At 45.0% G+C, this 20,809-nt stretch overlaps 1 protein-coding gene across 1 annotated transcript in view; it reads left to right on the top strand.

Moving 5' to 3' along the window:
* LOC137519297 (tyrosinase-like) overlaps positions 1–20,436 on the top strand; it is a 55,727-nt gene extending 35,291 nt beyond the window's left edge. Inside the window, exons 2-5 of the mRNA XM_068238243.1 lie at positions 1,763–2,551; positions 9,447–9,660; positions 14,182–14,320; positions 20,256–20,436. Coding sequence (XP_068094344.1) covers positions 1,769–2,551; positions 9,447–9,660; positions 14,182–14,320; positions 20,256–20,436 — 1,317 coding nt within the window. The 5' untranslated portion in view covers positions 1,763–1,768. The remainder of the gene's footprint in view (positions 1–1,762; positions 2,552–9,446; positions 9,661–14,181; positions 14,321–20,255) is intronic.
* The last annotated feature ends 373 nt before the right edge of the window (positions 20,437–20,809 follow it).

Raw genomic sequence — 20,809 nt, 5'->3', positions numbered from 1 at the left:
CAAGAGCATTATTTTGTTAGGGCGTCTTTCCATCCCTTCATCTCATTACCTTAATGTCCTGCAATGTTGTCCTGTTTCCATTCCAAAATACTCCAGGTTAAGACAGTTTTGAATGCTCCTCAGCTGTCCTGATTCACTTTTTTGACGGGTGAAATTTCCTTGGTAAACCAAATCCGAAGACATAACAACAAAACTTGTTTAGGTGATACCTTTAATGACTAACTGCAAGATTTCTTTTCAAGCTTTTGAATTCTTAAGTTTCTTCTTCAGGCATATTTCCGAACTGGGTATGGTTCTGATCCAGTTCTAAAACATGCCTGAAGAAGACACTTAAAGTTTTGAAAGCTTGCAAAGAAATATTGTACAATTAGGAATAGTCATTAAAGGTATCACCTAAACAACTTTTGTTGTTATGTCTTCGGATTCTCTCCATGAGTTACACCGGACCACATTCAACTGGTAGACCAAATAACCACAATTGTAATGTTTTTTTGTGATAGCCGCAATGGGACAATTCAGGCTGGTGCCAGGATAATGGTGAAGGGTAACGTAAAGCTGTCCAAGTGTTCAGATTCTTCACCTGCCATTGAGGGATATGATGTGTTTCTCACGGGGAATAACTAAAACTCATGGGATCCCCCCATGAAACTTAGATGCCCCCCCCCATGGTTCACATCATTCCCTCTATGGTGGTGCCACAGCCTAGGGTCCCATCGAATGAGGGTAGCACAACAAGCGTGGCCCCCATCATTCCCTCTACACAAAACTAGCACGGCCACAATAACACATGCTATTGAGGTGGGGCCCCCTGTTTTGGAGGGAGGGTGAAAAGTTGGAAGCCCCCAGCAGCTGCAAGGGCTTCTGTTTTAGTAGTTACGCCTCTGATACATCACCTCCCGAATTGTAGGGGTATACTAGTAGTGGAAAAGAGTACTAGAACGCTTTAAAAAATTAAATGGAAAAAATAGACACTATTTTATGTTGAATCAAGCAGAGACTGCCTTATTTTGGTTGTCTTGTGATTTACTTTGGCCTCAGTAACTGAGAACATTCATAGAAATGACATTTTGTAATGGACAGTCTCAGTGCACTATGTACACAGAAGTCCCAGCTCCGAACAGACCTGAGATACTAAAGTTCTACTAGGGATGGAAAACTAAGTAGGTTTCCTCGATTACTTATGCTCTACTCTGTTCTCCAGTCGTGGAGAACCTCATTAAATCAAATCACTCAGGTTCTAAGTTGTTTGGAAGTTTGTTGAGGAATTTAGTATTTAGGGCTGGTGCACACCGAGCGGCTTTTTCAGCGTTTCTGCAGCCGCTTGCGGCTGCGGATACGCTTGGTCAATGTATCTCAATGGGGTGGGTCACACCAGAGCGGGAGGCATTTTGCAGAAACGCATACTCCCGAGGTGAGGCATTTTTTGGATTGTGGATGCGTTTCTGCCTCAATGTTAAGTATAGGAAAAACCGATCTGAAAAACGGCAGTTCAGAGCGGTTTTGCAGGCGTTTTTGTTACAGAAGCTGTTCAGTAACAGCTTTACTGTAACAATACATAAAATCTACTACACCAAAAACGCTTCATAAAACCGCAAAATGCTAGCTGAAACGCTACAGAAAAATAACAAAAAGCATTTCAAAATCTGCTAGCATTTTGCGGATCTGCTAGCGGGTTTTGGTGTGCTCCGGGCCTTAATGTGACAATACAAAACTTTGAATGGGCAGAACATTGAAGCATCTTATCTTATCTCTCTATCACCAGGCAATCATGCTGACCATCATCTTTCTGGCTTTCTGCTTCTCTGCTGTGGACAGTCAGTTCCCACGAGTCTGCGCTACTGATGCTGCTTTACGCACCAAGACCTGCTGCCCACTTTGGAAGGACAAAAGCTCTTGTGGATCTCTGTCAGGCCGGGGAAGATGCAAAAGTTGGGTGACTTCTGGAGAGAAGACAATTCCGGTGTCCAACGATGACCGGTTCAACTGGCCAAGGTTTTACTATGACAACACTTGTGAATGCTACGGGAATTACAGCGGCTTTGACTGCGGAGATTGTAAGTATGGCATCCATGGAGAGAAATGTGATCGGAAAAACATGATAGTTCGGAGAGAACTTCGGGAACTGTCCTTCTTGGAACAAAAAAGACTATTCAGCTACTTGGCTCTGGCTAAGACCACAAAAAGTCGAGACTTTGTAATCCTGAGCACGGGAGACAGATTCCACCGTGAGACCTACCGCTTTGTAGATGCCTCTCTTTATGACGTTTTTGTGTGGATGCACTACTATTCCATGAAAGCGATCATGATAAATGACACATTTGACCTTATTAGGAACTTTGCCCACCAAGGTCCAGTGTTCCCAGGTTGGCATCGTTTAAATCTCCTCTTCATGGAGAGACAAATTCAGCTGATGACTGGAGATGAGACTTTTGCCATTCCCTACTATGACTGGCGAGGAGACAAGAACTGCTCCATCTGCACAGATACTCTGCTGGGTTCCAATGATGACCAAGGCGTCCTCAATTTCTATTCACATTTCTCCTTCTGGAAGGTGAGTCATGCGGTGGTGTATCTTTCAGTGAGTCGTGCCCTGATAGTATTTGCTGACTGATAGGGATGAGCACAAATTTCGGCATAGACCTAATTTTGCTACAAAATTCGTCATTACGATGTGAAATCATGATGTGAAATTTCAGGAAAAATTGTATTTAATTTCGTCTGTAATTGTAATCATTTGTAATTTTGCGTAATTTTTGTGTCATTTTGTGCCGACTTTAGTGGTTAATAGCAAAGCTAATGTTATGGAAACTAGTGGGTATAAGTAAAAAAAAAAAAAATTTCAGGCCTTGTAGTTTTTGAGAAAATCTATTTTAAAAATGCAAAGGGAAAATGTTTTTTAAACTATCCTTTTTCTAAGTTTAAAAAGCATGTTTCTTTGCATTTTTAAAATCTCATTAATATATGTAGCATGTATGGAGGCTTTGATGTTCACTAAAGTCGGCACAAAATGATGCAAAAATTAAGTGAAAATTTACACAGAAATAATTATACGAAATCAATTGAATTTACAAATTGCAGAAATGTGTGTGAAATTTTGCGTAATCGTAATTAGCTGATAACAATCATCATTACTGACTGAAGTGCACTGTTAAAGGAGAACTGTAAGCCCCTCGCCCTCCCAAGAGTTTATTTTACCTTTTTTCTTCTACCGGTCCCCCGCAAACATCCTGTGCCTGTGCTGGGACAAAGCAATCCTCCGGTCCTCCACCGCAACTCACTTACAATTTTTGCAACTTAAAAGTCGCGGGTCACTGCGCCTGCGCGGCCTTGGCCATGCTCCCTGCCCCCAGCGACGTGAGTGGGAGCGAGTGGACGTGCACAGCCATGCCAGTCATGAAAACCCGAAGTGAGCCGTGGTGGGGGACCAGAGGATCGCTTTGTCCCAGCGCGGGCACAGGACTTCTGTGGGGGACCGGTAGAAGCCCCAAATCAGTGAAAGGGTTTTTTTTGGGGGGGGGGGGGGGCGGGGGGGGGAGGGGGGGATTGCAGTTCTCCTTTTAAGAAAGTTTTTGGCAAACATTACAACAATATACATAGAGGCAAAATTACAAATCATGGATGCCCTTATCACAACTTTGATGGTCCACCTCCCCTTCTCCCATTCCCACTCCATTGGCAACATCTGCCAGGTGTCATGTGGCCATCATGACTAACCCACCCATAAAAACTGTTGCCACAACACCTGATCTGGAGGCTGGACCCCTGTATTGAAGGAAGGGAGTTAAACAGTAGGGGTTCCCCACAGCTTTGGCCCCCCCTGCGGTTGCAGTACCTGCTCCACCTATAGTTATGTCTCTGCTTCTATAGTAAAATTTGGAGTAGAAATTGAGATCTAAATATGGCATACCTGCTGTGCATTTTTTATAATTTGCTCAAATTGCTTCTTTCTGCTCTTCAGTCATTAAAGAGTTAGACTCCCATCTTGGAGATAACAAAATTTGATAAATTAATCAAACCAGGAAATCTGAATGTAACCCTACCGACTCTCTATAGAGAAATGGGATCAAGGCCAGTGGTGTAGCAATAGAGGTTGCAGAGGTAGCGACCACATCAGGGCCCTTGGGCCCTCCCTCAACTGCATTATTAGCTCTCAATTGGTCCTGTGCTCATAATAATCACTTCTATAGATACTTTGAATAGTGGTAATTATTAACAAACTGTTCCCCATCCCCTTCTTGCACCTCTGACACTGTAGTTACCATTGGCAGGTTTTGGTGCGCTGTATAAATTGTTATGTATGCCACTGATCATGGCAGGCAGAAAATATTGCACATCAGGGATTAAAGAAATGGGGGGTTAGTTTGAAAGACCCTGAAGTTCCAGGGAAAATCTTACAGGGTATGGTCAAAGTCAGGAATTGTATTACGTATGAAGTGTAGAGAGAATCCCATCTATTGTTTTTGCATAGAGCTAAGTATGCATTTGACATTAGGTACAGAAATCCACCACCAACGGGCTATAGACCACAATGTCCAAAATGTCACCTAGCAAATGCAAATTTGTTTCACTGTATGTGAGAATGTCCAATAATATCATCATTTTGGGACTCTGTATGCAAATTGGTTAAGAGGATTTGTGAGAAAACTATTACTAAGGATCCACTTATGTTGTTATTTAACTACTTTAATGGGAGGGATAGGGATCCTAGAGATGCGCCAAGTAGATTGGTCAACACGGTCATCATAGCAGCCAGAAAAGTGATATTCAATAGATGGATTTTTCCAACAACACCACAATTGGAGAATTAAAAAGGAAACTAAGATTTCTTTTTGAGACAGAGAAAATTATAGTGTTGGCACATAAATCAAAATATACAAAGAGATTTTTCTCTAAATGGAAGAAATGTATATTTTATTACACAAGACACGAGGTTGACCTAATTTATGGAACCGTTTAAATATACAGAATGGTATTTTGTGGAGCAACTGCATGGCACATTGGGAAAACTAGAATGTTCTGCCACTTAATAAATATTGATCTGGGATATGTATCTCTGCTACAGTGTTGTATTAAAGATTGGAGAAAATAGGATATATATATAACTTTGAGGAAAATGCCCTATCAAGATATCTATGCCTGTTGCTGCCTATCTACGGATGTTTAAAGCAGAAGGATCAGCCATACTATGCCAGGGAAAAAAAACACATATATAAGTAGATAAATACTTGATCTACTTACATAACAGATGTATTGTACTGTCCACGTTTTGATTTCACTGAATGTTATATAGTAAATGACGAGAATTCTGTTCCTGGTGGGAACCATGTCCTTTGCCCACAGTAAAGGCTAACTCGTGATGTCATTTCTGCCCTTTACTTTTTTTCTTTTCTCCTCCAATCTCTGAGTCGCCTCAGCCTTGCTTGTAAACACAAGTGAGTAGGGGATTAGGTTTCAGATAAGAAGCTGGCAGGGAAATAAAGGGAAGAGGAGGAATAGATTATAGATAAAAAGAACCCCCAGCATGCAATTCTTTGGCACGACTACTAAAGGGCCAGTGTTCCTTAAGTATGTGATAACTCCAAATCATAACAGCAGAAAAAATTTTGAATGCAGGCTTAGCATCTTTATCACTTAATACACTCAGACCAGTTGCTGTTGAAATATGATTTTTATGGTGACGATACCGCTTTAAGGGGATTTGTTGCGGGTAGTTTATTAGGGGAGGGGGGAAGTTACTGGGGTAAAACGAAGGGGATATTTTAAGAAAATCTAATACCAGTTGTCATAATATATGTAAGGTGCATATATTGTATTGAAAGGTTGAGCTGTTAATATTGAATTGATAAACATACGCAATGGCATAATGTGATGACTATTCTGCTGTATTGATCTTATCCCTCAATAAAATATGGTTTTAAAAAAAAAATTAGAGTAGAGCTGAAAAAAAAACATTCCAGTGGGGAATAGATAGGACATCTCATCTATCTAGTTCTTTATTGCTGAAATCTTATTGAATATTGTTTAAAAACTGGACACACTGACCTCTGTAGAGTTCTATGTAGTACAAAGCTGTGCAAGGTTCAGTTTCACAACCCTTAACCCCATAACCCCACCCACAACAATTGAGACAGGGGTTGGGCCTTCCTAGTCAATATTTGATTTCCATGACATGAAACATTGCATGTTCTCTGACTTTCCTGAAGTGATGTATTATGGGAGTAACTGACAGTGTGTACATGTGACAACCTTTCTACCAGTCAAATATGTACCTTTTAGGCCAGGGCTGATACACCCCTTTTTCTGTGCTGACCCTCACAGCTAGTCGTGACCACCGATGTCACTTCCTGCAGAGGAATAGGCTTACATTTTTCAGCTAGAAAATATTGCAGCATGGGTATATCACTAAATTCCTGAAAGGCTGCCCTCAGGGCTAAACCCTGAGATAAAGTTTCCATTCTCTATCTCCCTTGTAGTGGCGTAACTAGAAATCACTGGGCCCCCCTGCAAATCTTTGGATACCCACCCCAGCTATCGTTGCTGGAGGTGGGAAAGCGCTGATGGTAGCCCGAGGTGAGGGGGGTAGGTAGTTGTTCCCCCCTCCCCACTGCTGCTTGTGTCTGCTGCTCCCACTTCCTGCACTGCGCCCCCTCCTGCACCCAAAAATGGCCCTGGAGGGCCCCAGAGCCCCCAGATTTTATTTGCCTAATTATCCCAGTTATTACACCATTTAAATTATGTCCCTAGTACAATGTAGGACAACAATATTTTATTCGGAAATCCAGGTATTTTTTTCAGTTTTGTGTCCATCAGACCATCACTAATTACAAGTCCTAATTTGCAAAAATATCAGTAACACTATACCATCATGACATACTTATTAAAAAAGTTAAGTCTCCAAGGTAACTAAGTATTTATTTATTTATTTTTTTAAAAAATGTATTGTTTTATTTTGGTAAATATGGTAGGGGGGTAAGGAGTTTATTTTTTATGTCTTTTTATGTATTGGGATGTATGTAGGTGTAATTTTACTATTTAGCCACTAGATGTCCCCCCCCCCCCCCACCACGCACACACACACACACTTTATTCCTCCTGTGTACTGTTCACAACACACATAGGACATTATGTGTGTATGCTTTATTTTTACTTTTGTCAATGACCACTGACATCTCATTGATGCTGGTGTTCATTGATCACAGGTACTTTGATCGGTGAATGGGAACCAGGTTACCGTTCACCAATTAATAAAAAGAAAGTTGAAAGAACAAAACAAAACACTGCAGCACTATTAAGTACCGTATTTTTCGGAATATAAGATGCACTTTTTCTTCCCCAAAAATGATGGGGAAAAGTGGGTGCGTCTTACATTCCAAAGATGCGGTAAATGTGGCCCCGGAATATACTTACCGGATCCAGTTGCCGCGATCCTCTCCTCTCGTCTGGCTCTCTTCATCCCAGGACGTCTTGTCATTCATTGTGAACGTCTTCCGAGCCCCAGCTGCCCGCGCTCCTCTTCACTGCAGTCTTCGTATAAACTGCAGCCTTTGATATACATGTGCTTCCGCCGCCATCCTTCCTAGTTACGGCGTCCTCACCCGATGTCCTCCCTAGTTACAGCGTCCTCCCCAACGTCCTCCCTAGTTACAGCGTCCTCCCCTGACGTCCTTCCTAGTTACAGTGCCTCATGTGCGCCGCAGATCAACCAGCAGAGGGCACTGTAACTAGGGAGGACGTCGGGGAAGGACGCTGTAACTATCGAGGACGTCGGGTGAGGACGCCGTAACTAGGGAGGACGTCGGGTGAGGACGCTGTAACTAGGGAGGACGTCGGGTGAGGACGCCGTAACTAGGAAAGATGGCGGCGGCAGCACATGTATATCGCAAGGCTGCAGTCTATACTAAGACTGCAGCGAAGAGGACCGCGGGCAGCTGGGGCTCTGAAGACGTTCACAATGCATGACAAGACGTCCTGGGATGAAGAGAGGAGACTGCAGCTGAAGAGGAGCGCCACAGCTGGGACCCTGAAGACCTGCATCCTGAATGACGGGCGCCCTCTGATGAAGAAAGCCAGATGGGGGAGGAGAGGATCGTGGCGACAGGATCAGGTGAGATGTTTCATCAGGGTTTAGCCAGTGTAGTGTATTTGGTGGTGGCAGAAGGGGTTAGTTAGTGAAGTGTAGTGTAGTGAGGGCAGCAGGGGTAAGTGAAGTGAAGCGTAGTGTAGTGTTGTGTAGATGGGCAGTGTAGCTTTGGCCAGTGTGGTGTAGCTGGGCAGTGTAGTTTAGGCCAGTGTGGTGTAGATGGGCAGTGTAGTTTAGGGAGAAAAGGTCCATAAGATGCCCCTGCACCATAGACGTACCTAGGATTAGTTGTTTTTTTTCTCTGATTTTTGCCCCCTAAACCTAGGTGCATCTTATATGCCGGAGCGTCTTGTATTCCGAAAAATACGGTACAAATAAAATAATAATAAAAATCACTCAAAATAGGTTGTTCCTCACCAGTATAGCTTGGATAATATTTTTATTGCCCCTCATTTCATACTTTTTTAATTGTTGGTTACAACATAAAATGCAAACAGGCAAGAGATAACTAGTGACAAAAGTTTTGTGAAGCAGCTTCAATATGTAACTACTAGTTGACCTAAGCCCGTTTAAAAACGGGCTCTAAATATTACGTATTCAGCATTATGCTGGATACACACGGTGCGTTCGCGCACTCGATTTCCCGCTCGATTCGATTTGTTTATTTCCAACATGTCCGATTTGGATTTCGATGGATCGTTAGGTCGATTCACATGCAAAGTATGCCAAATCGACCTAACGATCCATCGAAATCCAAATCAGACATGTTGGAAATAAACTAATCGACGGGAATCGAGCGGGGAAATCGAGTGCACGAACGCACCGTGTGTATCCAGCATAAGTCTTTTCACGCCGCCGCCAGTCAGTGCGCATGTGCGTGCACCCGTCCGCCCTGCCTCCTGGCCCCGTCCTCCTGTCCCAACGGCTCTCCGTCCTGCACATGCGCAGTAGCGCAACTCACGGACACAGGGACAGGATAACGCGGGGACACCTGTGGTTTTATTATATAGGATGTTGTAGAGCAGGGACACAACTACATTCGGCCGGATACCCCCGACAGAGATCTGTCAGCCAGCCCCGTTCCCCCCAACCTCCACCATGGAAAGCTAGGGGGCCTGGTCTTGAACGTAAAGCAGACAAGCACTTGAGTCATGTGACAGGGACAGAAGAGAAGCTACATAGTGATTGGCTAGCTGCACGGCATTCGTAAACTGAAGAAGTGATGAGGACCTGTATCGCTCTGCTGTCGCTCTGCATTAACAACATGCAGGGCCGCCCTCCCTCAGCTCCCCCCCAACCTGCCCCCCGAGAGAGCTGTTATACCCCTGTTGCAGAGAGTTTATATCTCTTAATTTTTGACTTCCAGACAATCTGCAGCGGGTTCAATTACCCAGATGAGTACTGTCCGTTGGCCGACGCTGAGCAGAAGATGGAGCGATTACACCGGAAGCCGGGCACCACCCCATACGCAGCCAATCTGCCCACCTTCCAGGACGTGGAGGATGCGCTGAAGCTGCCGAACTTTGACACTCCCCCTTTCAATGAGACGTCTCTGCTCAGCTTCAGAAACGCCCTAGAAGGTGAGTATGTATCTGATAATCTATATCTGACCGATATCTTGGCGGTAAATCCACAGACGGTAAGAGAAATGCAATCCCCTGATAGATTGTCTCATTGCACGGTGCTGCTGCATTACAACAGACCACACAGACACTTTGCTAAAAACTTTACTACTAACACGCATCAATTTACTGTATGTCATAGAGCTGTACAGACAGTGCCAGTTCTAGACTTTTTGCTGCCTGAGGCAAACTTATGAGGATGCAAACTCCCCTTCCCACCACCGATTTGATTTGGAACGATTTCACAGCACAAGACAATTTACCCTGCTTCATTTAACGCTCACACATGACAGCTGCAGCTCAACACAATAGCACTCTGGCTGGCTGTGAGTCTGTGACAAACTGCTCACCCTCAAGCACTCCATTCCTCCTCAGTCAGGACAGCAGTGCCACCTCCTCCCTTCTACTGTGCAAGTCAAATGAAACACTGCTGCTCTCCTGCCTCCACCCTCCTCACTCACTGTCAGACTCCTCACACAGCACAACGAGCTGCTTTTCTCCAATGCTGCTCTTCTGCCTCCCCCCTCCTCACTCACTGTCAGACTCCTCACACAGCACAACGAGCTGCTTTTCCCCAATGCTGCTCTCCTGCCTCCCCCCTCCTCACTCACTGTCAGACTCCTCACACAGCACAACGAGCTGCTTTTCCCCAATGCTGCTCTCCTGCCTCCCCCCTCCTCACTCACTGTCAGACTCCTCACACAGCACAACAAGCTGCTTTTCCCCAATGATTACCTCTTCACCTCACTCTCCTCTAACTTCTCCTTCTACTCTGACTGCTGTTAGTGTGAACACAGTACAAACATGCTGCCCCTGTAATCTCTGCACCTGATGCAAATCTTTCACCTTGCTTCATGAGAGAACCGGCCCTGTGCATAGTACAAAATAGCAGATGCAATATGACAAACTTTCATAAGTAATGACAGGGGTGTAACTACAAATCATAGGGCCCCTTAAAGCAGACCTGAACTGAGATCTTCCTCTCTGCTCTAAAAGATAAGCAACAGCATAATAACCTTGACAGAAAAACATTTCTTAGTTACAGCTGATACAAATCCTACAATAAATCTGTAGTGTGTCTACTTCCTGCTTTCATGGAAGCAGATATATTTTTAACATCCTGTGCTTTAAAATTAGTTAATCTGTCATGGCATTCAGCTGACACAGGGGAGAGATCAAATTACAACAGGTGATTAGTCACAGATTAGGGAATTAGACAGGCTAAACTCTCTAACTATGTACAGGGTGCATTTCTCTCTGTTTTCCTTCTGACCTGTGCAAGAGTTCAGGTCCACTTTAAAGTGCCGGTTGTGTGCGTAATGACACGACCAGGAAGTGCGGGCACCAGGGGGAAGGAGCGAGCGAGTGAGAGGAGAAAGCGCTGTTCGCAGTGGGCACCCTCGGGTCAGGTGAGTGATACAAGCGACTATTGACGCTAATTACAGAGCAACAATGGGCTCTAGGCGAGACAGAGGTGCAGGCCCGTTTCTAGGGTGCAGAGGTGCAGGCCCTGGGCGCTGAAGGAGTGTGGGTGCTGTAATGGAGGGGGGAGTCAGCCGCGGGGAGGGCAGCCCGACCTCTCCCTCCCTTCCTCTCCATGGGCCGCCCTCCGTGCTCCCCCCTCCAAGTCTGACTGCAGGGAAGGGAAGCGCTGTGTACAGAGCGCAACTCACCTCCCTGGTTCCAATCGCCGCCGGTCTTCTCTTCTGTCTTCTCCTGACAGCCGCTGATACACACGCTGCTTCTGGCTAAACAGGAAGCAGCGTGTGTATCAGCGGCTATGAAGAGAAGAGGAGACCGGGGGCGAATGGAACCAGGGAGGTGAGTTGCGCTCTGTACACAGCGCTTACCTTCCCTGCAGTCACACTCGGAGAGGGGAGCACTGAGGGCGACCCGCGGAGAGGAAGGGAGGGAGAGGTCGGGCTGCCCTCCCCACGGCTGACTCCCCCCTCCATACTGGGGGCACCTACCTATTTAACCTATACTGGGGGGCACCTACCTAATCTAACCACACTGGGGGGCACCTACCTAATCTAACCACACTGGGGGGCACCTACCTAATCTAACCACACTGGGGGGCACCTACCTAATCTAACCTTAATGGGGGGCACCTACCTAATCTAACCTACTGGGGGGCACCTACCTAATCTAACCACACTGGGGAGCACCTACCTAATCTAACCACACTGGGGGGGCACCTACCTAATCTAACCACACTGGGGGGCACCTACCTAATCTAACCTATACTGGAGGGCCCCTACCTATCCTGTATTGGGGCACCTACCTACCTAGCCTATACTGGTGGCAACTATACTGGCTACCTATATTGGAGGCACCTACCTAACTAACCTATACTGGGGGCACCTACCTATCTAACCTATGCTGGGGGCAACAATTCTGACTCCCTATATCAGAGGCACCCACCTAGCTAACCTGTACTGAGGGCACCTACCTATCTAACCTTTACTGGGGGCAACTATACCGGCTTCCTATACTGGAGGCACCACCTACCTGGCTAACCTATACTGGGGGCAACTATACTGGGGCACCTATGCCTGGCTACCTATACTATGCCTGGCTACCTATACTGGGGGGACCTGTAGCTGGCTACCTATACTGAGTGCAATTAGACCTGGCTAACCTATACTGCGGGCATGTATACCTGGCTCCGCGGCGGGGGGCGCAATTTTTACACCCTCACCCTGGGTGCATTTTAGCCTAGAAACTGCCCTGCAGAGGTGGATACAAAGGGCATACCTCCCAACTTTTTGAAATGAGAAAGAGGGACACTTAAGCCATGCCCCTTCTACACCCCTAATCACGCCCGGATTTGGTTCCCAAAGAGGGACTGTCCCTCCAATAGAGGGACAGTTAGGAGCTATGCAAAGGGGGACACACAGGATACTAAGCGGGACATGGAGGCGGACACAGGATGCCGGGAGTGCAGGGAGTCCCCGACATGCAGCGGGTCGGCGGTTTGTTTTGGTGGGCGATCGTTTGTTGGGGACTCCCTGTATTCAGACTATGAGACACAGGGACCTTTTCTCCCCACTTTTGGGGGTGAAAAAGTGCTTCTTATAGTCGGAAAATTACGGTTATTTTTTAACATTTTGATAATGTGACATCAGAGTACAGTCAGAATTGTGTTTTGGGGATCTCTTAAAGAAAACCTGTCCTATCAAGGCTTCCCCCATTTTCCTCCATCCAGCAGTGGTCTTGCTGGGCCCCTCCAAACAGCGGCCATGTAAATATTTACATTCCTGGCGCAGTAGCGGCTCTGGGCTGAGGATCAGGCAGAAATAGCTGATCCCAGTCGGGTTCACTCTACTGCACAAGCGCAAGTCGCCTGCGCAGTAGAGGGGACCCAGTTCAGATTGGCTATTTCCGCTACTGTACCTGCGCTGGAGCCGCAGAAAGTAAATATTGCAGGCGCTACTGCACCTGCGTCACAGCTTGACAAATTGCTGGCTGTGGCTTCGGAAGGGCCCAGCGAGGCGTACGTTAAAAAGGGGCGCTGGGAAAAAAGGGCGCCGGGTTTTTAACGATAAGCATGGATAACGTTTAAAAATGTATTGTACTGTATTTCGTTTAAAATTAATGTTTTTTAAAGTTATAAATCATTAAATAATGTGCATTAAATCGGCAATTGTAAAAACGTTAATCTTTCGTTTAAATACTGAAACGTATAATAACGTTAAAAAAAAAAAAATTACTAAGTAACCCTCCCTGTACCTACCCCTAACCCCTAGACCCCCCTGTTGATGCCTAAACCTAAGACCCCCCCTGTTGGTGCCTAAGTAACCCTCCCTGTACCTACCCCTAACCCCTAGACCCCCCTGTTAGTGCCTAAACCTAAGACCCCCCTGTTGGTGCCTAAACCTAAGACCCCCCTGTTGGTGCCTAAACCTAAGACCCCCCTGTTGGTGCCTAAACCTAAGACCCCCCTGTTGGTACCTAAACCTAAGACCCCCCTGTTGGTGCCTAAACCTAAGACCCCCCTGTTGTTTTTTTCGTTTAAAAATAATATAAAAAAAAATGTACTGTTTTTCGTTTAAAAATAATGTTTGAAAAAAAATATTGTACTGTTTTTCGTTTAAAAATAATATTTAAAAATGTATAAATCATTAAATAATGTGTAATCATGAGAAGCAGTAATAAAACATTAAGTCTCCGGGCGCCGCTTTTAAAACGTTATTTTTCACCGGCGCCCTTTTTTCCTATCGGGCGCCCATTAAACGATATTTATTATAGGAGTGAATGGCGGCGCCCGATTTGTCCACTAGCCTCAGGCGCCCGAATTTACTGTTTCCCCCAGCGAGACCACTGTGGGACAGAGGAGGTTGGGGGAAGCCTCGATAGGATTCAGAGGCTTCCCCCTCCTGAGGAAAGTACCCCCCAGGGGCACTTTTTTTTTGTTAGAGTCTCTTTAAGAGCCCAGAGTTATAAATGATTGTGATATGGTTCCTGTTTTCCTTGCAGGGTTTTTGGCACCGGATGGGGTGACACTGAAGAGGAGCATGCATAACCTGGTGCACATCTACATGGGAGGCGCCATGTCCCAAATCCCAATCTCAAGCAATGACCCCATCTTCCTCTTACATCACAGCTTTGTTGACAAGTAAGATTCAGCCTGAACTTGTATTAAAGCACAAAAAACAACTATGTTGCAAAATTATGCGATTGAAGAATGGGGATGCTAACATTCAAATCCCTGCACGACCTAGGCCCAGGATACCTGAAGGATTTTTTTGCAAATGTGTCATACCTCCCACAACCTCAGATCAAAACTTGACTACCTCCAGAGTCCAATTAAAAATATATGGAGCCAGAGCTTTTGGTCATGCTGCCCCTACCTTGTGTAATGCCTTGCTAAACTTAATCAAGACAGCTCCAATCCTGGACACATTAAAATCAAAACTGAAAAGCCACCTGTTTAGTCTGGCATTTATGATCACATAACTTTTGCCAGTTTACACATCGCTCTGAGACAAGCTTATGCGCTTTGGGACCTACAGTAGAAAACGATTTTACAAATGTTCCATTGTTGTTGGACATTAGCTTTCAAAATGGATTGCACGGGATAGCATTATGTACTACTAGACCCTTACACCATGCGAAACCTCATCGCTGGTGAAAGGGCATAGTGCATAATGCTATTGCATGCAATCCATTTTGGAAGCTATTGTTCCCTTTCTTCAATTGCATAATTTTGCAACTTAGTTGTTTTTAAGGCTACTAGAGTTCCAGATTGAAGTGAGTGTCATGATTAAGGTTAATCATTATTTGTATGTAAACTGACCACTCCCCTCAGCACCTGCTTTTCTATTTAAAATCATGGTCCCAAAGCAGGTTGAGCATAGCCCCACCTTCCTTGTACTGTATGAAATTGTATTATTTCCAGAATCTGTAATAACAGTGAAGGGAAAAATCAAAGTGTATATGAATAACTGACAGTATCCCAGATTGGGGTCCACAGAAAATAAATATATCCGCAATACACTGGTATAGTGTATAGCGCTCTCACCTTGCAGCGCTAGAGTCCCATATTCAAATCTAGACCAGGACAACATCTGCAGGAAGCTGGGACATGCTCTCTGTGTCTGCGTGGCTTTCCTTTAGAGCAGGAGTCAGGAAACTTTTTGGCAGAGAGAGAGAGACATAAATGCCATATATTTTAAAATGTATTTCCGTGAGAGCCATACAATATGTTTCAAACTGGGACAAGGCTGTCCCTGTTACACATCACGTGTATACAGTTGATCCTCTGGGCAGAGGAAGTGTCAGACATGTCTTCAGCTTCTCTTGGGTTTCAGCAACATCAGCAATTTCCCCGAGAGTCAGACAGGAGAAATACCGACTAACAGTTTGTACAATTAACTAGCTGACTTGGGGGTTGATTCACTTTGTAGGATGAGATCCCCGCACTTTGGCCCAATAGGCTATTGGGCCAATCAAAGTGTGAGTAAGTTAGTAGTGCATGTTACAGCAGTAACATGCCTACTCTGAAAATGTTACTTGCGCTGTCACACTTAGTTGTGCTGCTTGAGCAGTGTAGCTTAGTGAATCAACCCCTACTGATTTGTCTATGAGCCAGATGTAGCCATCAAAAGAGCCACATCTGGCTCCTGAGCCATAGGTTCCCTACCCCTGCTTTAGACACTCGAGTTCCCTTCCACATCCCAAAAACATACAGATAAACTAATTGTTATCCCCCAAAGTTGGACTTAGAATATGGTATGGGCACTGGACTATGGTAAGGATTAGCATGTGAGCTCCTCTGAGGACAGTCAGTGACATGACTATGTACTCTGGGGTCCGTTAAAAATGGTGCCAGTTATCGTAGTTAAAAAACGGCGCCCCATAGAGAACCATTATCACTAGTTATTTTTCGTTTTTGACAGCTAAAAAAATGGCGCCGGCTTTAAAAATGATATTTATCGTTTATATTTATATTTGTATTGCTCCCAAATGATATTTATCGTTTTAACCCCTGCTTTGCTGCCGTTTGGAAAATATCTGCCCGCCGGCTTTAATGTTTAATAGCAAAGCCCCCTTAAAAGCTAAAAATACCAAATTTGCAGGGAATGTTAAGAAGAAAATTGTGAACAAGAGGAAAAAAAAATCTTTCAAAAAGACCTTATAGTTTTTGAGAAAATCGATTTTGAATATTCTTCTTCTGACCGTGGGAAAATTAAACGCCCGCCGACTTTAGCGGTTAATAGCAAAGCCCCTTTAAATGCCAGAAACACCAAATGTGTAGGGAATGTTAAGAAAAATAGTGGGAACACGAAGAAAAAAAAATTGTTCAAAAAGACCTTATAGTTTTTGAGAAAATCGATTTTAAATCTTCAAAGGAAATGTATCTATTTAAATCGCGTACTGACATTTCCGTGGAAACTTTTTCCGCCGACTTTAGCAGTTAATAGCAAAGTCCCCTTAAATCCTAGCAACACCAAATTTGCAGGATATGTTAAAAAGATACTGGGAAACAATATTTAAAAAAAATTGAAAAATTTTATTTATTTTTTTTTTAAATTAAATTTTTTTGGGTTATGTTCAGAGTGTGGGAAAAGTTTTGAAAAAAATGACGTGGGGTCCCCCCTCCCGAGCCTCTGTAACCACTTGTCTCCCATGCAGGCTGGGATAGCCAGAATGCGGAGCCCCGGCCGACTGGGGCTTCACACCCTGAGCTATACCAGCCCGCATGGTCCATGGTATGGGGGGGCTTCGGGGGGGAGGGGCGGCCAAGCCTTCCCCTCCCCCCCGGAGCCCTTGTCCAATCCATGGACAAGGGGCTCTTCCCCACCTCCGGTGCCCCAGGAGGAGGTGGGGGCGACGACTCCCTGGGGGGGGGGGGGGTTCATGGTGGCATCTGGGAGTCCCCTTTAAGAAGGGGAACCCAGATGCCTGCCCCCCTCCCAGGAGAAATGAGTATAGGGGTGCAGGAGTACCCCTTACCCATTTCCATAAAGGGTTAAATGAAATAAAAACACAACCACGAGAAATGTCCTTTAATGTTCTAAATTAACCAGAAATACTTACCTGTACCTTTAAGAAAAAAATCCCACGTCAATTAGGTCCCACGACAGTATCCTCTATCATGCGACCTTCAGTTACATGTTGATTGAAGATCTCCGCCGCCCCGACGCCACACACGCCGCCTCCGCCGCACTGCTCTTAGCTATACTTAGTATAGCTAAGAGCAAAAAGCATCTTTAAATTTTAGCTCCAATGGTCCCAATTGGTTCCTTAACAGACCAATGGGGATCAGGAGGATCCCCATTGGTCGATAAGGAACCAATGGGGAGCCTTGGAGCCAAAATTTAAAGATGCTTCTTGTTCTCAGCTATACTTAGTATAGCTGAGAGTTGCGTCTATGCATCTATATAGACGCATTAGCGCTAGCTGCCGCTGCCCTCCCTGCCTCTCCCCACCTGTCACCCTCACCCATGCTGGCACCCAATGCACCCATGGGTGCCAGCATGGGTGAGGGTGACAGGTGGGGGGAGGCAGGGAGGGCAGCGGCAGCTAGCGCTAATGCGTCTATATAGATGCATAGACGCAACTCTCAGCTATACTAAGTATAGCTGAGAACAAAAAGCATCTTTAAATTTTGGCTCCAAGGCTCCCCATTGGTTCCTTATCGACCAATGGGGATCCTCCTGATCCCCATTGGTCTGTTAAGGAACCAATGGGGACCATTGGAGCTAAAATTTAAAGATGCTTTTTGCTCTTAGCTATATTAAGTATAGCTAAGAGCAGTGCGGCGGAGGCGGCGTGTGTGGCGTCGGGGCGGCGGAGATCTTCAATCAACATGTAACTGAAGGTCGCAAGATAGAGGATACTGTCGTGGGACCTAATTGACGTGGGATTTTTTTCTTAAAGGTACAGGTAAGTATTTCTGGTTAATTTAGAACATTAAAGGACTTTTCTCGTGGTTGTGTTTTTATTTCATTTAACCCTTTATGGAAATGGGTAAGGGGTACTCCTGCACCCCTATACTCATTTCTCCTGGGAGGGGGGCAGGCATCTGGGTTCCCCTTCTTAAAGGGGACTCCCAGATGCCACCATGAACCCCCCCCCCCAGGGAGTCGTCGCCCCCACCTCCTCCTGGGGCACCGGAGGTGGGGAAGAGCCCCTTGTCCATGGATTGGACAAGGGCTCCGGGGGGGAGGGGAAGGCTTGGCCGCCCCTCCCCCCCGAAGCCCCCCCATACCATGGACCATGCGGGTTGGTATAGCTCAGGGTGCGAAGCCCCAGTCGGCCGGGGCTCCGCATTCTGGCTATCCCAGCCTGCATGGGAGACAAGGGGTTACAGAGGCTCGGGAGGGGGGACCCCACGTCATTTTTTTCAAAACTTTTCCCACACTCTGAACATAACCCAAAAAAAATTAATTTAAAAAAAAAAAAAATTTCAATTTTTTTTTAAATATTGCTTCCCAGTATCTTTTTAACATATCCTGCAAATTTGGTGTTGCTAGGATTTAAGGGGACTTTGCTATTAACTGCTAAAGTCGGCGGAAAAAGTTTCCACGGAAATGTCAGTACGCGATTTAAATAGATACATTTCCTTTGAAGATTTAAAATCGGTTTTCTCAAAAACTATAAGGTCTTTTTGAACAATTTTTTTTTCTTCGTGTTCCCACTATTTTTCTTAACATTCCCTACACATTTGGTGTTTCTGGCATTTAAAGGGGCTTTGCTATTAACCGCTAAAGTCGGCGGGCGTTTAATTTTCCCACGGTCAGAAGAAGAATATTCAAAATCGATTTTCTCAAAAACTATAAGGTCTTTTTGAAAGATTTTTTTTCCTCTTGTTCACAATTTTCTTCTTAACATTCCCTGCAAAATTTGGTGTTTTTAGCTTTTAAGGGGGCTTTGCTATTAAACATTAAAGCCGGCGGGCAGATATTTTCCAAACGGCAGCAAAGCAGGGGTTAAAACGAGAAATATCGTTCAGGCAGGACAAAAAAAAAAAAGTTTTAAAACGATAAATTTCGTTCAAAAGGTCTGCACTATTTTAACCTTTAAAACGATAAATATCGATTTAAACATATATCGGGCAGAAGGGGGCGCCATTTTTTGGCCGGCACCATTTTTAACTAGACGCATGTACTCTATATAGCACTGGCATCTTCTGCATCATTTTACAGAGTACATAGTCATGTCACTGACTGTCCTCACAGGAGCTCACATTCTAATCCCTACCATAGTCATAGTTTAATGACTAATGTCCTATAGCACTGACATCTTCTGCATCATTTTACAAATACATAATATGGTAGGACATTAGTCATTAAACTATGACTATGGTAGGGATTAGAATGTGAGCTCCTGTGAGGACAGTCAGTGATATGACTATGTACTCTGTAAAGTGCTGCAGAAGATGTCAGGGATATATAAATACATAATATGGTAGGACATTAGACTGACAATGGTAGGGATTCGATTGTGAGCTCCTCTGAGGACAGTCAATGACATGACTATGTACTCTGTAAAGTGCTGCAGAAGATGTCAGGGATATTTAATGTATAATCTCACTATAGTAAACTCTGATAAAGTAAACATTCGGGTATAGTACCCATGTCCAGCCCCCAGCCAAGCACCACCAAGTATATGGGAGTAACACCTGGTATAATAAACCCCGATATAACTGAACAGTAAACCTGTTTTTTGGCCCCTGCAGTATTCTATATCCAGGTATAGTGAAAAGTGGACGGGCAGATGTATCATACGTTAAGTCACCCATGAGGCGTGGTCGGTGGGCGGGCCGGCAGCCATTTGTAGCCTGCTTGCTATCAGCACACTACTCTGGGCCTGTGTAGATTACCTCAAAAGCACTGGCCATTGAGACTGATGTTTCCTGTGGTATCTGTAGCGTCATTATTGCTTGCCATACAAACATCGATTTTGATTACCCAAATAGGCCCCACCAGCCAGCTATTGTGCCCCCTTTATGCCCACCCGAAATTTGAAGCTTGAGCCACCACTGTCAGTCAGACTTGATTTTTTCTGCTTGGTTTTCTGAGCTGCGATCATTTTGCATTTCGCAGGATCTTTGAAACTTGGCTAGACCGATATGACGCGACACCGAGCACCTACCCAGAAAACTCGGAGATCGGCCATGGTCCAGACGAGTGTGCCGTGCCATACTTCCCGTGTCACCGGAACAGGGATTATCTGGAAAGAGCAATCACATTTGGATATCAGTATACCTTTTTCCCTGTGAAATAGCGAAGAAGAAGCGAATGAATTCCATCCGACATCTTTCATTTCTGATGTAAACAGCTTGGTACACGAGTGGTTTCCTTGGCAAGAATTCTGCTCATGGACATATCCTCCAGGAGTGGACTTTAAAGTCTGAGTACCCCACCCCATCTCATATGGTCATATATGAAGGTTGTATGGAGGTTTTATGTCTGTTCTGTATATGTGTATTAGGGGGACCATAATTTGTGTTGGCGTACAAACTTGGAACGTTGTTCACCTCACCACACTCCAGTACCATTCGGCACTGAATCTGTGGACAGGGTCAGGGGAGGTCACTTACTTCTGCTTCACAGCACATTTCATGATTCCATACTTCCTCCTTCCAAAGCCGAAAAGA

This window comes from Hyperolius riggenbachi, chromosome 5 (assembly GCF_040937935.1).
Source record: "Hyperolius riggenbachi isolate aHypRig1 chromosome 5, aHypRig1.pri, whole genome shotgun sequence".
NCBI lineage: Eukaryota > Metazoa > Chordata > Amphibia > Anura > Hyperoliidae > Hyperolius > Hyperolius riggenbachi.
This window is presented reverse-complemented; position numbering and strand designations above follow the sequence as displayed.